General features: G+C 49.4%; 3 protein-coding genes across 3 annotated transcripts; 2 read left to right on the plus strand and 1 right to left on the minus strand.

Annotated features, from left to right (window-relative positions):
- Positions 1 to 2,037: 2,037 nt before the first annotated feature.
- LCP9604111_9351 (asparagine--tRNA ligase DED81) lies at positions 2,038 to 3,824 on the minus strand (the record flags this gene model as incomplete). Its single annotated transcript, XM_039077596.1, has 2 exons — positions 2,038 to 2,164; positions 2,218 to 3,824. 2 exons carry the CDS (start codon positions 3,822 to 3,824, stop codon positions 2,038 to 2,040), a joined length of 1,734 nt encoding a protein of 577 aa, XP_038924625.1.
- A 2,151-nt stretch (positions 3,825 to 5,975) lies between these two features.
- On the plus strand, positions 5,976 to 8,435 carry LCP9604111_9352 (putative differentiation regulator (Nrd1); the record flags this gene model as incomplete). The annotated part of the gene is made up of 1 exon (XM_039077597.1): positions 5,976 to 8,435. The coding sequence occupies one exon, from the start codon at positions 5,976 to 5,978 to the stop codon at positions 8,433 to 8,435; it is 2,460 nt and encodes an 819-aa protein (XP_038924626.1).
- A 952-nt stretch (positions 8,436 to 9,387) lies between these two features.
- Positions 9,388 to 11,090, plus strand: LCP9604111_9353 (Iwr1 domain-containing protein; the record flags this gene model as incomplete). Its single annotated transcript, XM_039077598.1, has 3 exons — positions 9,388 to 9,454; positions 9,580 to 10,857; positions 10,942 to 11,090. The coding sequence occupies 3 exons, from the start codon at positions 9,388 to 9,390 to the stop codon at positions 11,088 to 11,090; spliced, it is 1,494 nt and encodes a 497-aa protein (XP_038924627.1).
- Positions 11,091 to 21,071: the final 9,981 nt, after the last annotated feature.

A 21,071-nucleotide genomic window follows, 5' to 3' on the forward strand; every position in this document is an offset into this window, starting at 1 on the left:
TTTTTTTTTTTTTTTATTTTTTTTTTTTTGTTTTTTTTTTTTGTTTTTTTGTTTTTTTTTTTTTTTTTTTTTTTTTTTTTTTTATTTTTTTTTGTTTTTTTTTTTTTTTTTTTTTTTTTTTTCACATCCATGTTCCTCTATGGGGTGGCTTTTCATACAGAGCTGAATGTCTGTGTTGTGTTTTGTCACAAGTATTGTCCGGGGTATGCATGAATTAGGGTTATTGGAAGGGAAAAGGAAAAACGAGGAACGACGACGTGTTCTCTGACTCCAAGAGCAAGAAAAGGGAAAAGAAAAGTACGTACTTGTACCCAGTTCCCTGCTGATCACAACAGCTGTGATCTCGTCGACACGGACAACATCTATATACCTCCGACGACCAGGCTATCAATACCAAGCCCGGTATGAGACTGACAGCCAGCCACTAACCCAAGGTGTGCGGAAACCCAATACAGGCCCACCGCCACTCCGTACACGGGGAAACATCACCCGGAATGAAACAAAGGTACAACGGGGACAAGGCAAACATCAAGACTTAAACGCGACGAGGATATGTCCCTGTCCGGGGAACTCGAGGTTAAGCAGCGTCCGTCTCTTGGGTGGTGATGAGTTGTGTTGAAAAGAGTGAAAACGGGGTGACCGTCGATGTTGGCGTCTATTCGGTCCGAAATACCGACAAACACAGTTCTATTCCTCTGCTCACAAGGACATACCTAAATGGAATATCCACTGGGCTGCTTGGGCCGTTTCTCGAAGGGGGTCAAGTGGAATGGGAATGCCCCGTGGGCATTACGGATTCTATCTCCGTGCGGTTTCGAGCAATGGAAGCACAGGATGTAGTGGATCACGCCCTTTGTTGCTGGGCGCTTCTTTTCCTGTAGGCGGGACAGCTCCTCTTCTCTTTCCTATGCTAGAGATGTAGCTCAGAGTTTGCTGGTCTTTTTTTTTTTTTGAAAAGAGGCTGGTCAGAGATCGACTTCAGATTCATCATCGCACTGTCCGTCTCTGGTTCCTGTAGACGGAGAGAGACTGAGACCATCTCACTTTCTCTCTCACTCCCTCTTACTCCTTCACACGAATCTCAGATCTCTGCCCATTTTTCTGAAAAAAAAAGCCCGTAACTAACCCATGCCCGTTGTGGGAGATGATGAAAGAAGGTGACAGACAGAGGTTTCCCGCCACCCGAAACGACAACAGCAGGACGACACCACACCGAATCGATCCCCCGTGCCCGTGACCAGACTTCATCCAACGCGATCTCGATTCCAATCTTTTTCTATACGAAAATGACAACATCCATATCCCCATCCTCGATCACGGCAATGCCGTAACATACCCGTTCCCTACTGATCGCAACCCTGACTCGCACATCATCAGACCGGACGATCGGTTCCATCTATGGCTTTAGTTGTTGTGGCTGGGAGCTAAATCCAACCAATACCAACACTAAAACCAACACCAACATGAAATCAAATCTACCGGCCAGGGGCGATGGAGAGACGCCGCACGTGAACAGCCGTGTTTGGAATCTAGCTAAACTTCTATGCAGACGGGACTCGGTTTGAGGCTATGTGCGCATGCATGCTCCCCTCCCGTCTTGGTCGGGTTTTGAATTCCAGGTGCCAGGGTCTTGGGCTGGATGGTAACGGCAACGGCAACATTTTGGGAATGGATTTGGATCCCTGGGTGTGGACTATATTCTGCGGGATCCTAATGTCGAAGACTGCTGGGTGGACTTGACTGTACATGTGTTCAGAGAGTATCCAAGGTCCGGGACTTGGTGTTGTTCGAAGCTGTGGTGTGGAGTGTCAGTGGGCATCAGTTTGAAGAGTCTTGCGGGATATGGCAGGCCTAGGTTCGTATCCGTGTTCTTCAAGGGACAAGCAAAATCTACATAGGTACTTTGTACCTGGGTACTTAACATAAGACACTGAATCGTTTTAATTCATTTGAAGGAAAATCTTATTCGTCCATTGTAGCACCCATGCCACATTCCTGTACCTATCATGATCATGCTTTATAACTTTTTTGACATATCTAAGGAGTGCAACGGCCGGTGTACCGGGGATACAGTGAGCAGTCACGGACGGTATAACGAGCGCACAGCCAGGCCAAGAAACGCTCGAGACCGAGTCCGTAGCCACCGTGAGGGGAGGTACCATACCTATTGTAATGTTAGCATTGAGATAAATAGGAAAAATGTGACACATCACTTACTTGCGCTGGTCAGTGTACCAGTAGTAAGGGGAGGGGTCCATGCCCTCGTGCTTGTAGGCGGCCATCAGCTCATCCCAGTTGTCCATTCTCATACTGCCTCCGACAATCTCGCCGACACCGGGCATGAGCACGTCGACACTCTCGGTGACACGGCGGTCCTCGGGATCCTTCTTCATGTAGAAAGCCTTGATATCGGCGGGGAAGTGGGTCAGGAAGATGGGCTGGTTGATGATATCGGTCATGCGACGCTCCGCAGCCTCAGCAATATCGTCACCGAACTTGTGGGGCTGGCCCTCCTCGTTGGGGATTTCGTGCTCGATCAGCCACTGGATAGCATCGTCGTACTTCATGCGGCGGAACGGACGGGACGGGACCTTGAAGTCCGGGTTGAGCTGCTTGATATACCCGGCGATCTCGGGCTCAGCAAGGGTGTAATCAATCACGCGGCAGATCACATCCTCGAGGTGGTCAAGCAGATCAGTGAAGGTGATGAAGTCCAACTCGGCTTCGATGTGCGTGTACTCCGACAGGTGGCGGCGGGTCAACGACTTCTCGGCACGGAAAGACGGGCACACACAGTATACATCTCCCAGGGAGGGGAGACAGGTCTCCAGGTACAGCTGCGAGGATTGGGTCAGGTAGGCGTTCTCGCCGTAGTAGTCGAATCCGAACAAAGTGCTGCCGCCCTCGACCTGGGTCTGCACCATGGCGGGAGGGGTCACTTCCAGCATGCGGTTCTCCTCGAAAGCCTTGCGGAAGGCACGCAGGGTAGCGGCGCGCACCTTCATCACGGAGGAAGAGGTCTCACCGCGCAGCACCAAGTGGCGGTTGTCGTAGAGAGTCTGCGGGTCAGCGTCCGGCGCCACACGCGTGGTAATGGCCTCCTTGTCGCCAGCGGCCTTGCCGATGATCTCGAAGAAGTCGGCGTGCAGCTCGCGGTCGTTGGGCGCATGCTGCTTGGGGGGCACGGCGCGCATCTCACCGTGGATGGACATGGAGGTTTCGAGGGTGAGGGTCATGATGTCGTAGGTCTTGACCAGGTCACCGGTCAGGACGCACTGCAGGTATCCATAGCCGTCGGTGAGAGTGATGAAAACGACATCCTTCTGGGCGCGGGCACGGTGAACTCGGCCCAGAACGCGGACTCGGGTGCCGGGCTCATCGGACTCGGCGGTGCGCAGCTTGACGATGGCCGGGTCGGTGACGTCCAGACGAATGCGCACGGGCTTGGGCAGCGAGGTGTCCTCCTTGATCACGACCTTCTTGGCGTCCTCAAGGACCTTCTGGCGCTTGTCGGCCTCGGCCTTCTCGCGGATGGCCAATTCGTGTTCCTTGGCGGCCTTCTTCTTGCGCTGCTCCCAGAGGTTGTTGGCCTTCTTCATGGCCGACTTGGTAGCGGGCTTCCACTCCAATTTGGCTGCGGGGTCGACATCCTCACCGGCGGCGTCGGTCAGGGACTTGCGCGTGAGGTACTGGATGCCTTCGGTGGTGGGGGGGTGTTCCACGTAGGCGTGGACGAGGGTCTTGTAGGGGGCGGTCTCGGTGCCGGTGGCTGAGGACTCGTCTTTACCGACGTCTTCATCGATGTAGATGCTGGTTGACGCCATGGCGTTGGGTCTGGTCTTTGCAGTTGCGGGAGAGTTCTGTGGGAGAGATAATTAATATAGGTCTAATCTGTGAGTCATACCCCGGGCTGAAAGAATCCCGAGATGCAGGACGGATTAGAATGTGAAAGCAAACGCACCTGATAACGCAAAGAATGGAACTCTTATCTCTTCCCAATTGCAAGTTGTCCAAGGGAGGAATCGCACATTGCGGAGGGGTAAATTTCCGATAGATGCGGGATCCCCACTGATGCCTGAGGCGGCGATCTATATCTCTGTCTTTCGGGTGTACAACTAACTATTGGTATGAAGTATAGGTATTAGATGTTAGATGTTCAATCTGATTATTGAGGATAATGCCGTGAGTCATGAAGTATAATGACGACATTGCTTTAAGTAACTATCTACTTCAATTTCAGATCATCAAGATATCAGCAACGCACAGAATATGGGAACTCTTTGCCTGATATTAGCTCAACGTGAGGAACGTCTCCTTAACAGGTCCAAGAATTGACAGGAAAAGAGACTACACCACTGGAGAATACAAGGCTACAAGAGTTGCAACGATAGTTAGGGGTTCTAAGAAAAAGCTATGTACTCTCCAACGTAATTGGTTGATATTCAGAGACTAATTGTAAGGCCAACTCTACGAGGGTTTATTGAGTGCCGATCAAACTCAACATAAAAGGTCTAGATGGCTGTTTCGCTTCAGAATAGGAAAATGCACCTTTGCTGGGCTAAATATGTGAATAGTATAGATTGGCCCGGAGTTTCTTCGGCATCTATAAGCTAGGGATAGAGGCCTTGATGCCTGAATTCGGCCCGGCAGAAAAATGACAGCTTAGTAATCTGTCAGCATGAGGCAAAATGAGGCTTTTGGCACCATACAGATTCATACATTCTATTTTTCTAGGTGATTTGCACTCTCTGTCATGTACGAAAACAATTGAGTAGATTTAAATGAACCAATCGTAGGATTTAGAATAACCCACCTAGACTAATAGAGATAATCAATTTGTATAGCGCCAAAGCTTCATATCCATGGGGTGCAAATATATCTAAAAGCGGTCTAAATGAGGCATCAAGGCCCCGATATGTTCTTCGCACGGGATATTGCAGTCGTGGATAGATATAAAGGGTGTCACGGTGTCACAGGACTCATGCTATTGTCCAGCAGAAATTAAGAAGAGGATTTAAAAGATGTCCCTGAGTATTGCAGATGTATATAATTTAGTTATATTCTATATTGATCCTGTCAGGGGTATTGGGACCTGATCCAGTTCTGCAGAGCCACGGGAACAAGGTTGGGGAAACCAAGTTTGTTTTTATTAGTTTATATTCGATTCGATTCTTTTTATATTGTACTATTCGATATCAATACAATCCAATTGAGGGTAACTGCATATAAATCAGAACTTCCTGAAGTTAGTCCGCCCCCCTTAACCCACTCCTATTCTCCCCCTTTTAATGTTTTCTCCCATACCTTGCCTGGATTCACGTCCTTACCTTTCATTCCTTTTCTCGACGCTCTTTTAACCCTTTTATTTCCGTTTCTCGCTGCTCGCTTCTTTTCGGCTTTAAGGATTATTTTATATTTTTTTCTAAAAGGAACTAGTCGCCTGTCAACTGTAAACTCTTCCCCGATTCCCCCAGTCTGACCCCCTTTTTTTTTTTCTTCAGGCCATTTTCCCTTTTCTTAACCTCTTTAAGCTAATGACTTTGTAGTTTTGCATTTGCATTCTCCTTCTCTTTCTCTTCTGCGTGGGGGATATACATATAACTGGCATTCTCTACATACAAAGAAAGGACAGGTTTGTCTTCCCCATTCCCCAATCCCCAATTTCAACCCTGAGTGAATAAAAACATTCCAATTGACTTGTGAACTTCTATTTAGACACGTCTCCATTTGAAAAAAAGATCTTCTTCTTTTTTTTTTGATATTATTCCCTTCTTCTCCACCCGAATCCTCCCTATTTTTCCCTGTGATCTTAGCTGTGGGGACCCATCTCCTGAATGGTGATCTGATAATCCTCCCTTTATTTTTTTTCCCTTTCTCCCCCCCCCCATCAGAGCTCAGTCTGGTAGTCAGGGCCTCTCATCCCCCTGATTAAGACTAGGTTCTTGTCTTAGGACAAGTGTTGGATTTCTCTCGCCATGCAAGCCTCGGATGTATCGAGCATCCCGAACAATTCGCGTCTAATTCATCCTGGGTCTAAATACGCGCTGAACGGTGACACTGGCTTTTCTCACGGAGCGTACAACAACAACCACCCCAATCATATCCAAGGATTCTCGGACCGGAATACGCGTCGCGCCAATATCCCCGCTATAAACACTGCCGCCGGCCAACACTCCGATATGGCTTCCGGCTTCGATATGAACTACACCCCCCTGCTCCCTTCCCAGCTGCTGGTAGGCAGTCCCTTCCAACCAGGAACGCCCTCGGCTTTTGCTTCGCCGCAGTTTACCAATTTCGGTGGCTTCTCACAAGCCAATGGCAATGGACACTCCCAAAACAACCAGAACCATATCCACAGCCCTACGCAAGGAATGCAGAACCATGGTTTGTATGGCATGATGTCACCTGACGGTATGGGTATCTCCCAGATGATGGGGCCGCAATCGCCGATTAATGGTCTTGGGATGGGCAATGGGGGTCTCGGCAGCCCCCAAGCGTCCGTGGCCCCGGGCATGCTGTCGGGGACCAGTCGCACCGTGTATCTTGGAAACATCCCGGCTGAAACATCTGCCGAGGAGATTTTAAACCACGTGCGTAGCGGTCAGATTGAGTCGGTGCGCCTGCTCCCTGATAAAAACTGCGCTTTCATCTCCTTTTTGGATAGCAGCTCAGCCACTCATTTCCATTCCGATGCCATCTTGAAGAAGTTGGCCATCAAGGGAAATGATATCAAGGTCGGCTGGGGTAAGCCGTCGCAGGTTCCCACCTCAGTTGCCCTGGCTGTTCAACAGTCGGGCGCGTCGCGTAATGTTTATCTTGGAAATTTGCCCGAGGAAACATCCGAGGAGGATCTGCGGGAGGATCTGGGCAAATTTGGGCCCATTGACACCGTCAAGATCGTCAAGGAGAAGGCGATTGGATTCGTCCATTTCCTATCGATCAGTAATGCCATGAAGTCTGTCACCCAGCTCCCCCAGGAGCCGCAATGGCAAGCGCCAAAGCGGGTGTTCTACGGCAAGGACCGTTGTGCGTATGTATCCAAGACTCAGCAGCAAAATGCTGCCCAGTTCCTCGGCATCGCACCCGGGTATGCACATGTGCTGAACACGGCGGATCGTGATCTGATTTCTAATGCCCTTGCACAACAGTCTGTTGCCGCGGCCGCCGTGGCGACGACAGCAGGCGGTGTTAACAATCTCGGCAACCGCACCATTTACCTCGGAAACATTCACCCCGAAACAACGATCGAAGAGATCTGCAATGTCGTTCGCGGAGGCTTGCTACACCATGTTCGGTATATCCCAGATAAGCACATTTGCTTCGTTACATTCATCGATCCCACTTCGGCCGCCTCCTTTTACGCCCTGAGCAACCTGCAGGGACTAATGATCCACAACCGGCGCCTGAAGATTGGATGGGGCAAACACTCCGGCCCTCTCCCGCCCGCCATTGCGTTAGCAGTCAGCGGCGGTGCGTCACGCAATGTCTATGTTGGTAACTTGGACGAGGCCTGGTCGGAGGAACGCCTTCGCCAGGACTTCTCGGAGTATGGTGAGATCGAGTTGGTGAACACGCTGCGCGAGAAGAGTTGTGCCTTTGTCAACTTCACGAATATCGCCAATGCCATCAAGGCTATTGAGGGAATGCGTAATCGGGAGGACTACCGGCGGTTCAAGATCAACTTTGGAAAGGACCGCTGCGGAAACCCACCGCGTCAAGCCGGAAACAACCAAAATGGACAGAACCGCAACGGAGGCATGGAAGGCCAGTCACCACCGTCCGTTCTCAACGGATTCCAGCAGAACCTCAGCCAGTCTGGCTCCCAGTCAAGTCCGACTCGCCCTGCCCTTTCCCCGGCATCGGGATCAACTGGGTCGCATAACGGACAGCATCGCCACCCGCTGCAGAACGTGACCTCTCCTTCTGGGGTCCTGAATATCGGCTCAAGCAACCCGTTGACGATGTACCTGAACCAGATGTCTGCTCATCAGGCCCAGGAGCAGGAGAACCATCTCCACGACCATATGGCCCTCTCTGGTCTACAGGCGCAGGCACAATCACAGCAGTCAATGTATAACAGCGTCAGCAACGGCGACATGAATGGACACATGGACCAGTCTATGCACCAGCACAAGTCCTCCAACAGCTACCTGAGTGTGGCAAATGGATCGGGACACGGCCACCACGCAAGCACCAGCAGTCTGAGCGTGCCCCGTGCTTCGCACTCACGGGCTGTCAGCCTGCCCTCATTCTCCCAGGAGCCCTTCGGACCTGTCTCTGGTCAACCCCACCCCCGCACAGGTGCCCACCAGCCTCAGAGCAGCTTCTCCAGCTTCTCTGCCCTCGGTGGACTGAACCACTCAGGATTTGGTCTGGCTATTCAAAACGAAAACTCGCTGCCCGGCTGGGCTGAAGAGGAGATCGGAGCCAAATAATTATATGCGCACTCGAGGATGCAACCTTCGACTCTTGTCCTCGGTGACCCTAATGCCACTTTATTCTCTCTTCTTACATATAGTCCCTTCTGATTGTCATGTCTTTCCTCCCCCCATTTGATCTGATTCTTTCTTGTATTGGTCATAATCTTTTTACCTTTCTGACTCTTCGCTATTCACTTTCACTTTCACCCCTTGTCTTTTCTTTACTTTCTTACTTTTCTTTGGCTTTTTGGATTTCCACTCTTCGTCCGGACATATTCCGTTCGCGATTTCTATATTCCCCTATTAATCCTTTTGCATACCATCTTGTCTTACCACCTTGTATTGCTAGTTGGCCCTGAGTCTCTTCCTTCTTTCTATCTTTGAACTTTTTCTATCTCTTTATTTTGCTTGGGGCTGTGAGTACGTCGCATGTTTCACTGGATGATGACCATGGAGAGGGACGAGTCGTGGCGGCGATTATATCGCATTGCATAGTGACCACTTGGGACTTTGGTCCTATTAGCAGAAAAATGGCCATCTACCCAACTTGGAACATTAGTTAGAAATGTAAATGATCATCTATCTATAATAGATCAGGCACATTATTGCGGAGCGAAGCGAAGCAATTATACATGAGAACAGAATGCACCAGTCAATTGGAAGAGTCGTAGATCGTCACCGCAGTTCTATAGTTTGCGGCTAATTAAAGACATTGTATGGAGTAGTTGTATCTTAATTGTAACGGCTCTAATATCATCTTGGCCAGATTAGGGGCTGATCTTGATTGATTCTGATATAACAATTCAGTACTCCGCCCTCTTAGTTCTGGTGTCCGGACTCGTGACATCTATATTCAGATCATGTGATCATTCAGACCAAATGCGGTAAAGATCAGACACATCAAACTGAATGCTTCAACCTTCTCTCCCCACAATCCACATCGCAAAATACATGCCAACTTGACATCATGGCGCTTCCACCCGAGCAAATCAACATCAAGCGTCGGCGCGAGGAAGAGCCCGTCGAAACCCTATGTACGAACAATTCCCGTGTTTTTTCCCCGCGATGTAGACCCATCCAAAAGATACATAATATCACGGAAACGGTCCCTAGATCAAACCTCGCCCGCCACATTGACCACCAACACTAACCTACCCAGTCATTCAATCCGCACTCCACCAAACCAAGCGGCGCTTCACCGACTTCGTCTTCCACAGAGTCACTCTGAAAGCCAGCGCGAAGAGTGCAGATGGGAGTGCAGATGAACCCGCAAGCCCAGCAACACCAGCCGCGCAACGGCTCTTGCGCGCCCCGCGCTCAGTAAGCAGTCTCCATGTAAACCGGCGCGCGCCCGCATCCTCGACGGGCGTGCCCACAGTGCGGGCCACGTCCCCGGGAGCCGAATTCCGCGAAGCGCAGCGCATCGCAGCCGTCCGCAAAGAAGCGGAGGAAAAGCACAAGCGTGCCGTCTACGGGGGTCCTTCTCCTTTCACCGACATCCAGCCCGGCAGCTCTGCAGCTACTACCACTAATGAACCCGCAGTGCGTGACAGCAGCCCGGCATCAGAAGAGACATCCTCGACCCGCGCGCAGGCCCTGCGCCGGTTCCAGATCTCGCGCTCGAATCTCGACTCGCTGAGAAGTTCGCCTGGGGGAATCCAGAAGCGGCGCACTGGTGGTCCTGCGCCGGGTGTGGCTGTTCTGGTTGAGCAGCTGCAGCGCAATGCGCACTCGCGCAAGGCGTCTATGGTTTCGGATATGGTGGCGGAGGCGCAGGCTCTCGCGCTAAAGCCTAAGGAACTTGTCCAGGATAATACGCCCCCGTCGCCGGTTAAACCGCGCAAACGGCCTGTTGTTAACCAGGCTGAGAAACGGTGGCGCGAGGAGCGTCAGGGTGCTGTCTCGGCTGCGAAGCAGCGTCTGTCTGAGACGTTGGAGAAATCCGCTCAGACACAGCACAGGAGCTGGGAGCAAGAGTCTGAACGTCTGGCTCATGATTTCGAGCAGATTGCGTTGGAGCTTGAGCGGGAGGCTGAGCAGGATTATGGCATGGATATCGATGTGAAACCGGCCCCTCCGCCTGCATATGTACAGCCTGATTTTAGCACGGCTCCTAAGCCTCCGTTGAAACACCAGCCCCGGCAGCCCAAGGAACCCAGAGTCGCGGTTACACCACCGCCGCAGACTGAACAGGCTGTGGAGGAGGATGACGAGGACGACTATGTCTACGACGTTTACGTGCGCCGTCCGCTATCAGAAGAGGAGATGCTGAAGAATCCGCTCGCTGAATTCGAGTCCGACCAGCAGCAAAAGGATCTCGCCAAGTCTCAGCCTGGAGTGGGTGTCATTGTCATCACGGCCGAGGACGAGGAGATCTGGGAGGATTTTATTGAGAATGACGAGGAGGAGTGGGATAGCGAGGATGCGGACTCTAATGGTGTGTGATGTTTCTCCCTTCTTTGCCTTCTCTTTGTCCGCTTTCGTTTTCGTCCCCTCATAGACCTCCACTGACCATCTACAGCCGAAAACAACCCAGCCAACGATTACCCCGATGAAGAAGCGTCGTCCGATGAGGATGATTTCGACTTTGACGATTCAGCGAGCGAGGATGGCGGGTCTGGGTACATGTCTCGTTACCGCGAGCACGTAGATTCAGATGAAGACTACTGATCTGCCCGCTATGCGACACTGCCGTTGTCCCTCTATCTTGTTTTGTTCCACGTCCTGATCGAGCGTTTGCTTTATTTTACTCCGAATACCTACTTCATATTTCTATCGAATCAACAAGCCTCGTGCTACTTTTTCACTTGTCGTAGCTAGCTGCTAAGAGCCAAGACCTGATCAATTACATAAAAGATACCTTGGGCATCCCGCGGCAGGAGAAAAAGACGGCCAGGACTAATATTGAGACTCCCAGGTATATCCACATGCTACGCACACTGGACTAAAAGAGGAAGGTATATGAAGTATGAATACGCCAACGAGGGCTGCATCGATACTCTCGGTATACGATACCTAGATTAGACAATCGTAGAGTTACCTGGAGTCTACACGAGAATCCTCCTGGTGCATGAATCATCCATATCGATACACTCCCGTCTCATGGGATAAAGAGATATATCCCTCATTCCTGGGGCGTATGTTGTAAACAATCAGGATCAAAAGCAAGCCCCTCCCCCCACCAACGATCCAACATGGAAATCGAAACCCGAGACGAAAACTACAATCTACTCCGTGCACTCCTTACTGCACCATCCCAATTGCCAATTTCCAATTTTCCATCCATCTCGTCCCAGGCCGTGTAGGGACGCATACATACCAACCAAGCCGTTGGCAACCCCGTAGCTCCGAAAACCCACATCCAACCTGAATCCAAGCCATCTTTTCCCCACCGATGTCCATATCCATTTTCCAATTCCAATTCCATACCCTCCTGCCGATGGCCCCGTTCTGTCTTGTCTCGTCTCGTTTCGTTTCGTTTCACCCGAGCCCGATCGTCCCCTCTCCAACCAACCCGCGAAAAAAACAACGGGACAAAAATATCTCAAATGGCGCCAACCGACTAGTAAGACCAGACCAGACAAGACAAGAAAGTGTAGTCGGAGGATCTCCGTGAAAAAAAAACCGATCAGGCAATGGAAGTTAAAATTTTTAAAAACGCAGTCAAGGATGAAGGGTGTGTGGGCTCATATTCTCCGATCTACCCCGGAACCAACCAGAAGGGTCGGGGGTCGTTGAGGATGCGGCTTTCGCTTGTCTTATGTCGAGATAGGAAGGAGTCAGTTATCGTGCCACGTGGGTTTTCGGTGCTTTTGGATGTGATGAGATTTAGGGAGCCGGGGATGTATTGCGGGGTAGATATGATGAAGTCATTTGAGCACGGCGGGTATATACAACATAGCAGTGGTGTATGTTGTGTTGTTGGTGTTGGTGTGGTGTTGGTTGATTCGATGAGAGATGTCTATTGCTGTCTGCGCTAACTAGTGCTGTTGGTCATGTGTTCAAATATACCTGTCGGTGTGTCGATCTCTGTCTTGGTACTTGATAGTTGGCAGCGATTTAGTCTATTGGACGGAGAATCTATTTTACAGTGGTTCATCGCGTTGGTCTATGACGATTTGGTGATCCCTTATTTGGACTCCGGACTCCGTATACAACATTCCCCGTATAGTTAGTTACTCCCTCATGGACTCCGTCACCGGTGTTTAGTCCACTCCGAAAGCCGAGATCATACACGGTACGAATCAGTCGGCCTGCATGCGACATAGTGAATTGTGCATGCAGGAGATCTATCCTATAGCGGTCACTAGGGTAGCGCTCTAGGTGTCGGTATCAGCGCTATCCAACATGTACAACAGCTCGACAAATAGGATCCAGCTGATATATTGCAATGGCACAATCCAACGGCGCTGATATATAATAGCCTTTAGAGGCGCAGGGCTGGATAGATATCTCGACTGATCAAAATAGGCAAGACAAGGCTACCAACCCCACTACATCCTGCAGAAATAGCCCCATTTCTACCCGGACACACGGCCTAACACATGCAAAGTCGCGAAGATCAAGATAGAATTTAGCATGAAACCGGGCAGATCCCGTGCACGATGTACTCCGTATGTCTGTAATCTTCACGTTTGGATTTTCCCAAAAGATCGACTGAAGAATAACTCCTACGTGGCCGTAACCCACCTTGATATCATTCAGTTCGGCTACCCCGATGTGTGGATATGCAACTAGAGGATAGCTCGGTCTAGTTCCATGGTTGGCCTTCATTTGCAGTAATTTAATGGCTGAATTCTCGTTGGGCGGATATAATAAGCGGGAGTCGATGCGAGGAGGTGAGGCTCTAAAGGAAAGAAACGAAGAAAAAGAAAGGGCTAGCGGTAATTTACGAATGAATCTTACAGTAACGCAATTACCAAAATAGTAAAATACAAAGCTCGGATCATTCCCAATCCTTCAGCCCCTTGGAGTTGGGATATGTCCTCGCTGTACTCCGTCTGCACGTCTCAAACACGAAACAACCGTGCAACGCCCCGACTGGAGAATGGATGAGGCCAAAGTCACCGACGAGAATCCGCTTTATCCAAGCCGGTCTGTTATGGTCCAATAGGAGCATTAACCATCGAACAAAGGCTGTTGCCAAACTGAGTCAAGATGTGCGATTTCGTCAGGTTCCTGTGCTCGGGCAGTCTCGAGTATCCGCTATTGATTGGGCTCGAATCTCTTGCAGCGGGGGAACGTCGGAAACAATTCGTCACATCTGTCTTGGTGGTGAAGACTTACTGAACATCTGAAGATGCCAAGTCTACTATACGATAGTGCCCGATTATACTTTGCTAATAATATTCGAGGATGGAGCAGAATGGATACGCTATACTCGGGACTCGGGTACTTTGGTGATTATACTTCAAGCTTGAGGGGGTTATTGCTGATCCAGATTTCGGAGAAATCCATGAAGAAACACTATCGACTAATCACCTACTCAACTAGGTATAGTCCCTGATGCAGACAGTGTCTGATGTCGCTAAAAGAAATCACGCAAATACGACCTCAACTCAAGAGATGCTACACACCAAATCATGCCCCCACTCCTATCTGAACCACTCATCGCTCACTATCCAGCACTATCCAGGCAACAAACCCCCGAGGCGACAACATTAATGTCCCGAGATCTAATTCCAACATCCAACGGCGCAAAGTCAATCTATCGCCGAAACGGAGTGCAGAAATAGCTCACGCCAGAAGGCCCGATCCCGGAGCTAATGACCCGGGTCTCTGGCTTCGGTGTGCTGATGGCATTAGTGCTTCCATTGTCGTCAATGCCCGAGGGCTGATTGGTGTGGCTGGGGCAGGAAGTAATACGCACGTGCGGTATTGAGCGGTGTTTTCACCGATATTTACAGAGTGACTGTTGACTGCTTCGGGCTGTATACAACATGAATGGCAATGGCAACGCTGGACTGATCACCGGTCGCTAATGATCACAAGTCGGAGCGGTGATGCCATTGATGCTATTGCTGTTCACGAATGGCGATAATTCCAACTGGGTGACTGTTGGGCTTGTCCTTTTCACTGTCTTTTTTAGTATTATATATTTCCTTTTGAAGGATCCTCCATATCACATCTCATACACAACCTCCACACACACGCACGCACATCCCGGCCACCCCTTCTTCCCAACCCACATCACATCCAACCACATTCCTAACCCTGCATTGCAAACCCACTTCCCCTAGCCCATATGCTTTCCCATCGTATCCCCGACGACGCCTCATCATCCCACCGCATATCCTTCGATCGGCCGCCGTGTGACAGATCTCCCATGTCAGATCCGGCCGCCAGGGCTGATCGGAACCCATAGTGGAAATTTCGAAATTTCGAAATTCTGATATTCGGCAGGATCCAGTCCGTCTCCACAATGACCATTACAATGCGCGTTACGGAGCAGGTATACGAGTGATCTTCCGGAAAGGAGACGATAGGCCAGATCCATACAATAACTTTGTTCTCCGCATATACCCGGGGGAAGCTCGCATCCACGCCCTATCAAACCGCGAGCCGAGACGGGTGTGTTTAGCCGGGGTCTTGTGGGCCTATCTAATTAAGATCTGCTGGTTAGTGTGTTTAGGTGGGCTGTATGATGTATATCAGGTGTGTGCTCGTACGAGTACGGAGTACTGCACGGACACATCGTTTGAAGAGTCGTAGTGGAAATAATATGCTGCTGCGTACGAGTATATCGTACCTATATGGTATGCCGTGTAACCATGACTACATATGTGTATGGATCTCGGATAAATTATCCAACTGGAAACCTAAACCCCTATACAATCAGATTAGAACAATAACAGCCAAGACGGAGAACAAAAGAAATAGATCATCTGACATGAGAATAAGCACAGCCTCCGCCAGTTCGTCACGAACCACGTGTGACTAGTGCTTATACGTACTTCTCAACACTCCACCAGGAATAAGCGATGCTTGGCTTTAGATAGTAACATGACAATAGCGCCGGATGATAGCCCTACTTCGGGCACAATATATATTTATATACTCTATCTTGATAACCACCGGGGAAACCATACGCGAAACCGAAGTATACCCACATCGCCTGGCACTGAAGAAGATCGACAAGGGAAGTAAATACCCAATCCTGTAGCATTTCGAGGGATAAGACATCAGGCAATATCATGTCGTATTCCTGTCCACAGTATAGAATTCAATAGAGGGTTCTTGTGGATATCGGTCCTACCAGCTCAAGTGTTGATATCATGACTTGGGGATCCACGCAGCTGAATGTCAATATAAAGAGTTCAGTTCAAGCTGGTTGATATTGCCAAGGTAATATAACATCATTGCCCCGATGTGTATTAGCGTCTGGGCACTGGATACATAATCCTCAGTAAGCAGTAGCGAGCGTAACAAACGTAATGAAAATACCAAATACAGCGAGCCACCCATAACCAGCTAGCTCCGTATCCTTCTTGCCTTTTCGGCCGGGGATCCCCATTCGCTGCTTCGCTTATCATTTCTTTGAATTTGCGCGTCGATCGATTCCAGAAGTGTGGCGGAATCCGGCGTCCAAACGATTTGTAGAATTCGGAATTCTTTGAGCTGCTCAGGTCAAAACGGAAATTACTAAAATCCGTGTCTCGTTGCCCTTTTTTCTCTCTTTTTGCGCGTGTCTGGCCGGGGGGGGGGGGGGGGGGCCCCCAACGGGAAGAACAAGCCCCAGAGTAGTGAGTGGCCGAAAACCCCTGACAGGCGAGGTCAGAGCCCAATCGGCCCCCCGCCCCCCTCCCCCGCCCCCCCCCCCCCCCGCCCCCCCCCCCCCCCCCCCCCCTCCCCCCCCCCCCCCCCCCCCCCCCCCCCCCCCCCCCCCCCCCCCCCCCCCCAAACTGACTTCACCTAGACCCTCTTCATGTCTTGCCGAAAAGTCAGATCTCGGATCTCCTTCAGACAAAGGTGACAGACAGCACTCCGTACTCGGTACCTATGTTTCCCTCGCGCTAGGCCAGATACGGGAAAAGAAGCTGGAGGCACTAGTCGCTACTAGATATTAAGCTTGCTTGGCGGGTGATTTTCCCCGTTTTTGATTCGTGAGGATATTCGTACCTGGGCCAATAGTACTAATGGACGGGGGAATAAAATATAAATGGTGCTAAGTGTGAGGATGATAGCATCACGACTTCCAATATGCCCAGCGGAGTCTGTCGAGACTCGAGAGCGTCCGAAAACAAGGAAGATGATCACGTCCACTCTCGTTGCGGGTGAGCTGCGCTGGATCGAACCGTGCAGGATTCGGCCGGCCCCCGTTTAATGGATCGTTTATGGATCGTTTACTAGTTTAGTGCGAATGGCGTGGGGTCTTGGGAGCGGAGATATACGTGTTGAACTCCATACACTAATAGTGCACATCAACGTCTCCGTAATCAACGTCTCCGTAGTCTAGCCTCTCAATATGGGTACGACTTGCGTCTATATTGGATACCTGTATTACACGTACTCCGTACAACAGAGCTCCGTACATACTCTGTCGTGGCTAGTGCCAGAAATCCTAGCTTGGCACCGTGCGGCTGAAATCGACCAAAAGCCTGAATAGGCCCCATAGCTAAATAGGGGAGTCGGATCCGAAGCGGAAGCCCGAGAGGAGTTACGGGGAAGCTAAGTTTGGATTAATAATTCTATTTATTCCTGACAAATGATTATTGATTTTGAAGGATCACAGCCAAGAGATGATTACCCGGACCCATGATCGGATGTTGCAACAACTGGCGCCCGGCTTCTGCGCCTTTAGCGGGCCCCCAGTAGCCAACAACTGCCAACGTTGGGATGACCAGGATTCTCTTGCAGGAGGCTACGGTCAGGTGTTTCTGGCGCCAATGCAGGATTTACTTGGAAGTTGGTATCGACGTGTTGTCAACATATCCAGTTCACAACACAACTGCATGCTCCACTACGCCAAATCAAGCACCATGCTGCGATTGCAAACGCCCACGTCTAGTAAGACAGTATTATATCAATCTGGCAGTTCGGCGTAAGTTCGGACGATCGACTCCGATCCCAAGTTCGCTAGAAACGAGCCTCAAGCCCGATCTATGGAAGGGAGAAGGTTTCGAAAGGCCAAGGCTCCAAGGCTCAAGGTTCTAGGAACTATTTGGAATCTTCTCGGAAGTATACAGCCAATCCAGGCCAACCGGTTATGACATCCGTCAGGGGGGATTGCCGGAGTTCGGATTCGGAGGTACTGACAGATGGATAATGGATTTACGGATACAGACGAACCTTTTGTCTGGCCCATTGTGGGGGAGAAGCGAATCTATTCCCCTCTTTCGTCTCCGTTAGGCAACGGCTGTGCCCGCTTGAAACTGTGGGTTTCCCGACTGTTGTTGCGCAGTGACTGCGCATCTTCGCCGGACATGCTGGATCCTGATATCCCTACCATGTAGTATCCGAGATGCAGTTTTCGGAAATTTGCGCATTCAAACGAGTCATTTCCACCCCCCCTGTCGACGGGACCAGCCCGTTTCGAATACGGAGGCAGGAATGATAGGAAGAAGAAGGAAGAAGAGTCCAGATCTACTCTGGTAAAATGAGATTCTAGATCGAGGTCGGCCCCCAAACAATGCCCGTAACGATCTATCGGAGTTAAGAGTACTCCGTAGGTATCCTCCGTCGCAACATAACTATAAAATCCGATATGACTCAATTAATTGCGTGCTGCAGCGGGGCAGGCGGCGGCTATCGCTAACGTCTAGTAACAGGACATAGCGTCCTTGGCTGCTGACGTCTACCTTGAGCTGCAGAAGAGGCCTGGGGAACGAGAAATTTGGAATTCGAGCCTGCCGATTCGAGCTGAGGATTGCGCAAACAAAGAAAAAGTACAAAAACGTACAAAAAAAAAGGGGAGGGTTCGACACATCTCACGGATCTACGCGGCTCAGACAAAGCGGAAAAGAAACGGAAAAAGAAGGAAATAAATCAGACGTTAAGCGACTGGGGACGGTGATTGGATCGATATACATGAATTTTGGACCAATCTGCCCACGTTCTGAAATTAATTTCAAAATTAATGAGCGAATATCGTCCAATATTTTCATTTCTTTTTCTTTTCTTTTTACGTTAACCGTTGGAGCAGGATGGGCATGCAATATGCACGGCATGACTCGCGCAAATGTGACGATAATTAAACTCGGTAATTACGCCAACCATGGATGGCCACGACGTGTTGGTTCAGGAAGGAGTTGATCTTTGGGAGGGTCAAGCGTATTATCTGCATCTAATGGTTAGTGTATGCTACATGGACGGATTGCGGAGCGAAGCGAAGCAATTATAGGGAAAAGATACGAATGAAGATACAAATACAATACACGTACAGACGAAAGGGAAACATATATTACACTAGCCCTCACGTGACCGAATCTGCCTGCGGCTACGCGACTGATGAACGCCAAAAGTGTCCCGAGTGGAGAGCGGCAGACAAAGAAAACAGAGTGGGGAGGGGCAAAAGGCTGGTTTTAGCCCCCGGGGGGAGCCATGTTGATCCGATCTGCACGGAATTGGGGGCTTCAGGGACTAGGATTACCAGTGAGAGGCTTGGGGCTTGCGAAGGGGGGTTCTCGGAAGCAACGGGCCATACAGAGGTGGCCGATGGGTTGCCCTAATTGAGGATGGATTTCACGCTTGCGCAAGTTGACTGCGCCGCAGAAATACGATCAGAACGTCTTTTCTATTCCTTCTTTTTTTTTCTTTCTGGTAATTGGAGGAGATTGCGTGGATCTAATTAGAAGAGTGATATACATGATACGGTCTATTGATATGAGGTGAGATGAGAATGAGAATAGACTCAACTGTATTCCTTGAGATTAATATTTTTATATTAATTCCGTTTCAAATAGAATCGTAACGGTTAAACCGTGAAGAAAATCAAAGGAAACCGTTGGCGGCTGCAGATGACTGACGATCGGCCTGGTCAAGGCGCAGATCGAGGGAAAATGGCGCAGAGGAAAATTATTATCACGCGAGTAACATCAGGATCAGTGCTAAGACATGTATCGTCACGGATTTGATATACATGCAAGTTGACTGCGCAGGAAATCCGCTTTGTCGGCTCCCCCGAGAGAATAAGAGTATAGTTAGATTGTAGGTAAGTATATGTAGTATATAGTAGTCGTGTATTGGCAAGTACAACATACTATTGTCAGCCTGAAGAGGATAGAGCAGAACTGTGCCACGGTCTTCAAGGATCTCTCTTACCTCATAGTGCGCCTTGAAGGACAGATGTGTTGGCAGTGCCAAATCGAGCCTGCATTAGCTCCTCACGCTCATTCGTCCCGATATCCCAGGGCCATGGCGTACGTCGCAGCAACAGACTTTGCGTCTACCAATAGACGCCGCGCGTTTGTGTTGGTTCATTTTTCCTTTTCCATTTCTGCACTGTGTCTACATCTGACTTCAAAAAAAAAATAAGGAAGGGGAAAAGACACGGAGTATCAGGTAGCCCGTTACCCACTCACATGAGCAAGTTACAACGGGGACAAAGTCGTGTTGGACAGAATGAAACACTGACACTAAAGCAGAAATTGAATTGAAATTCACGAGATTCCTATTCTTCACTTCTTTTTTTATTTCTACATTATCTGATAGGTGCTCAATCGAGCTTCTCACCTAAGCGCTCATGCAGCAGGGTCCCAAAGACCAGCAATGATTCTCTCTGACTTGGATATCGGTCTCATTACGTCGATGTTCTCAACTGCTTTTTGATATACGATTTGTCATTCATCACCTCGCCTTGGCGCTAAGATTGCAAAAGGCTAAAGGTAAAATGAATTTACCGCGTGGCCCTCCTTTTTTTTTACGCATACGGAGTATGTGCATACACATATGTATGTATGCTGTATATACAATACAGAAAAAAGAAATTAGAAAGATCGTCCCGTTAAAGAAGCTCCAACCTTGGAACCCATATCACTTCTCTACAAAGAAAGAAGGATTCGAAAAAGGTTAAGGAATCGGAGTAGACCGAATTGCCACATCTTCAAAAGATATAGAATTAATAAAATAATTCTCTCCACTAACGGAGTCGCAGTCCGGTTCACCGATTAATGTTTTATATTATATTATATATATATATATATATTTATTATATTATATATTATTATATTGTATTTGTATTTTATTTTCCTATATTCCTATATTCCTATATTATTATTATATTATTCAATGTCTGGGGGTGGAACCAAACCTCATAACAGACCCCTGTTAGCCCCAGGAGCCTTGTGTATCCGCGGTACACAGCTATACAGGGGGGGCCAAAGGAACACAACCAAGACCCAGGCAGTCGGTCCAGTGCACCCAACGCTGCGAGAACTATTTTTCGATCTTTTCGCGTCCTTTTTTCCTTTAAGACGGCGGGCTGATCTTCTTTTCTTTTTCGAGAGATCTATAAACCTTGCCCGTTACCCCAAGCGCATACTATACTTCCTTACTTTCTGTACTTCCCAATCGTCCATTGGCTCTCTGATATAGACCTCTATATCCCCACTTCTACTATCAGACCTGGTCTGAGCATTTCTGGGGAGGATTCAAAGCTTGGTCTCTATAAATCCCGTCCAAAATCTACGTACTGGCCCAATTCCATATTCCAAA

This window comes from Penicillium roqueforti, assembly GCF_015533775.1.
Source record: "Penicillium roqueforti strain LCP96 04111 chromosome Unknown scaffold_46, whole genome shotgun sequence".
Taxonomy (NCBI): Eukaryota; Fungi; Ascomycota; class Eurotiomycetes; order Eurotiales; family Aspergillaceae; genus Penicillium; species Penicillium roqueforti.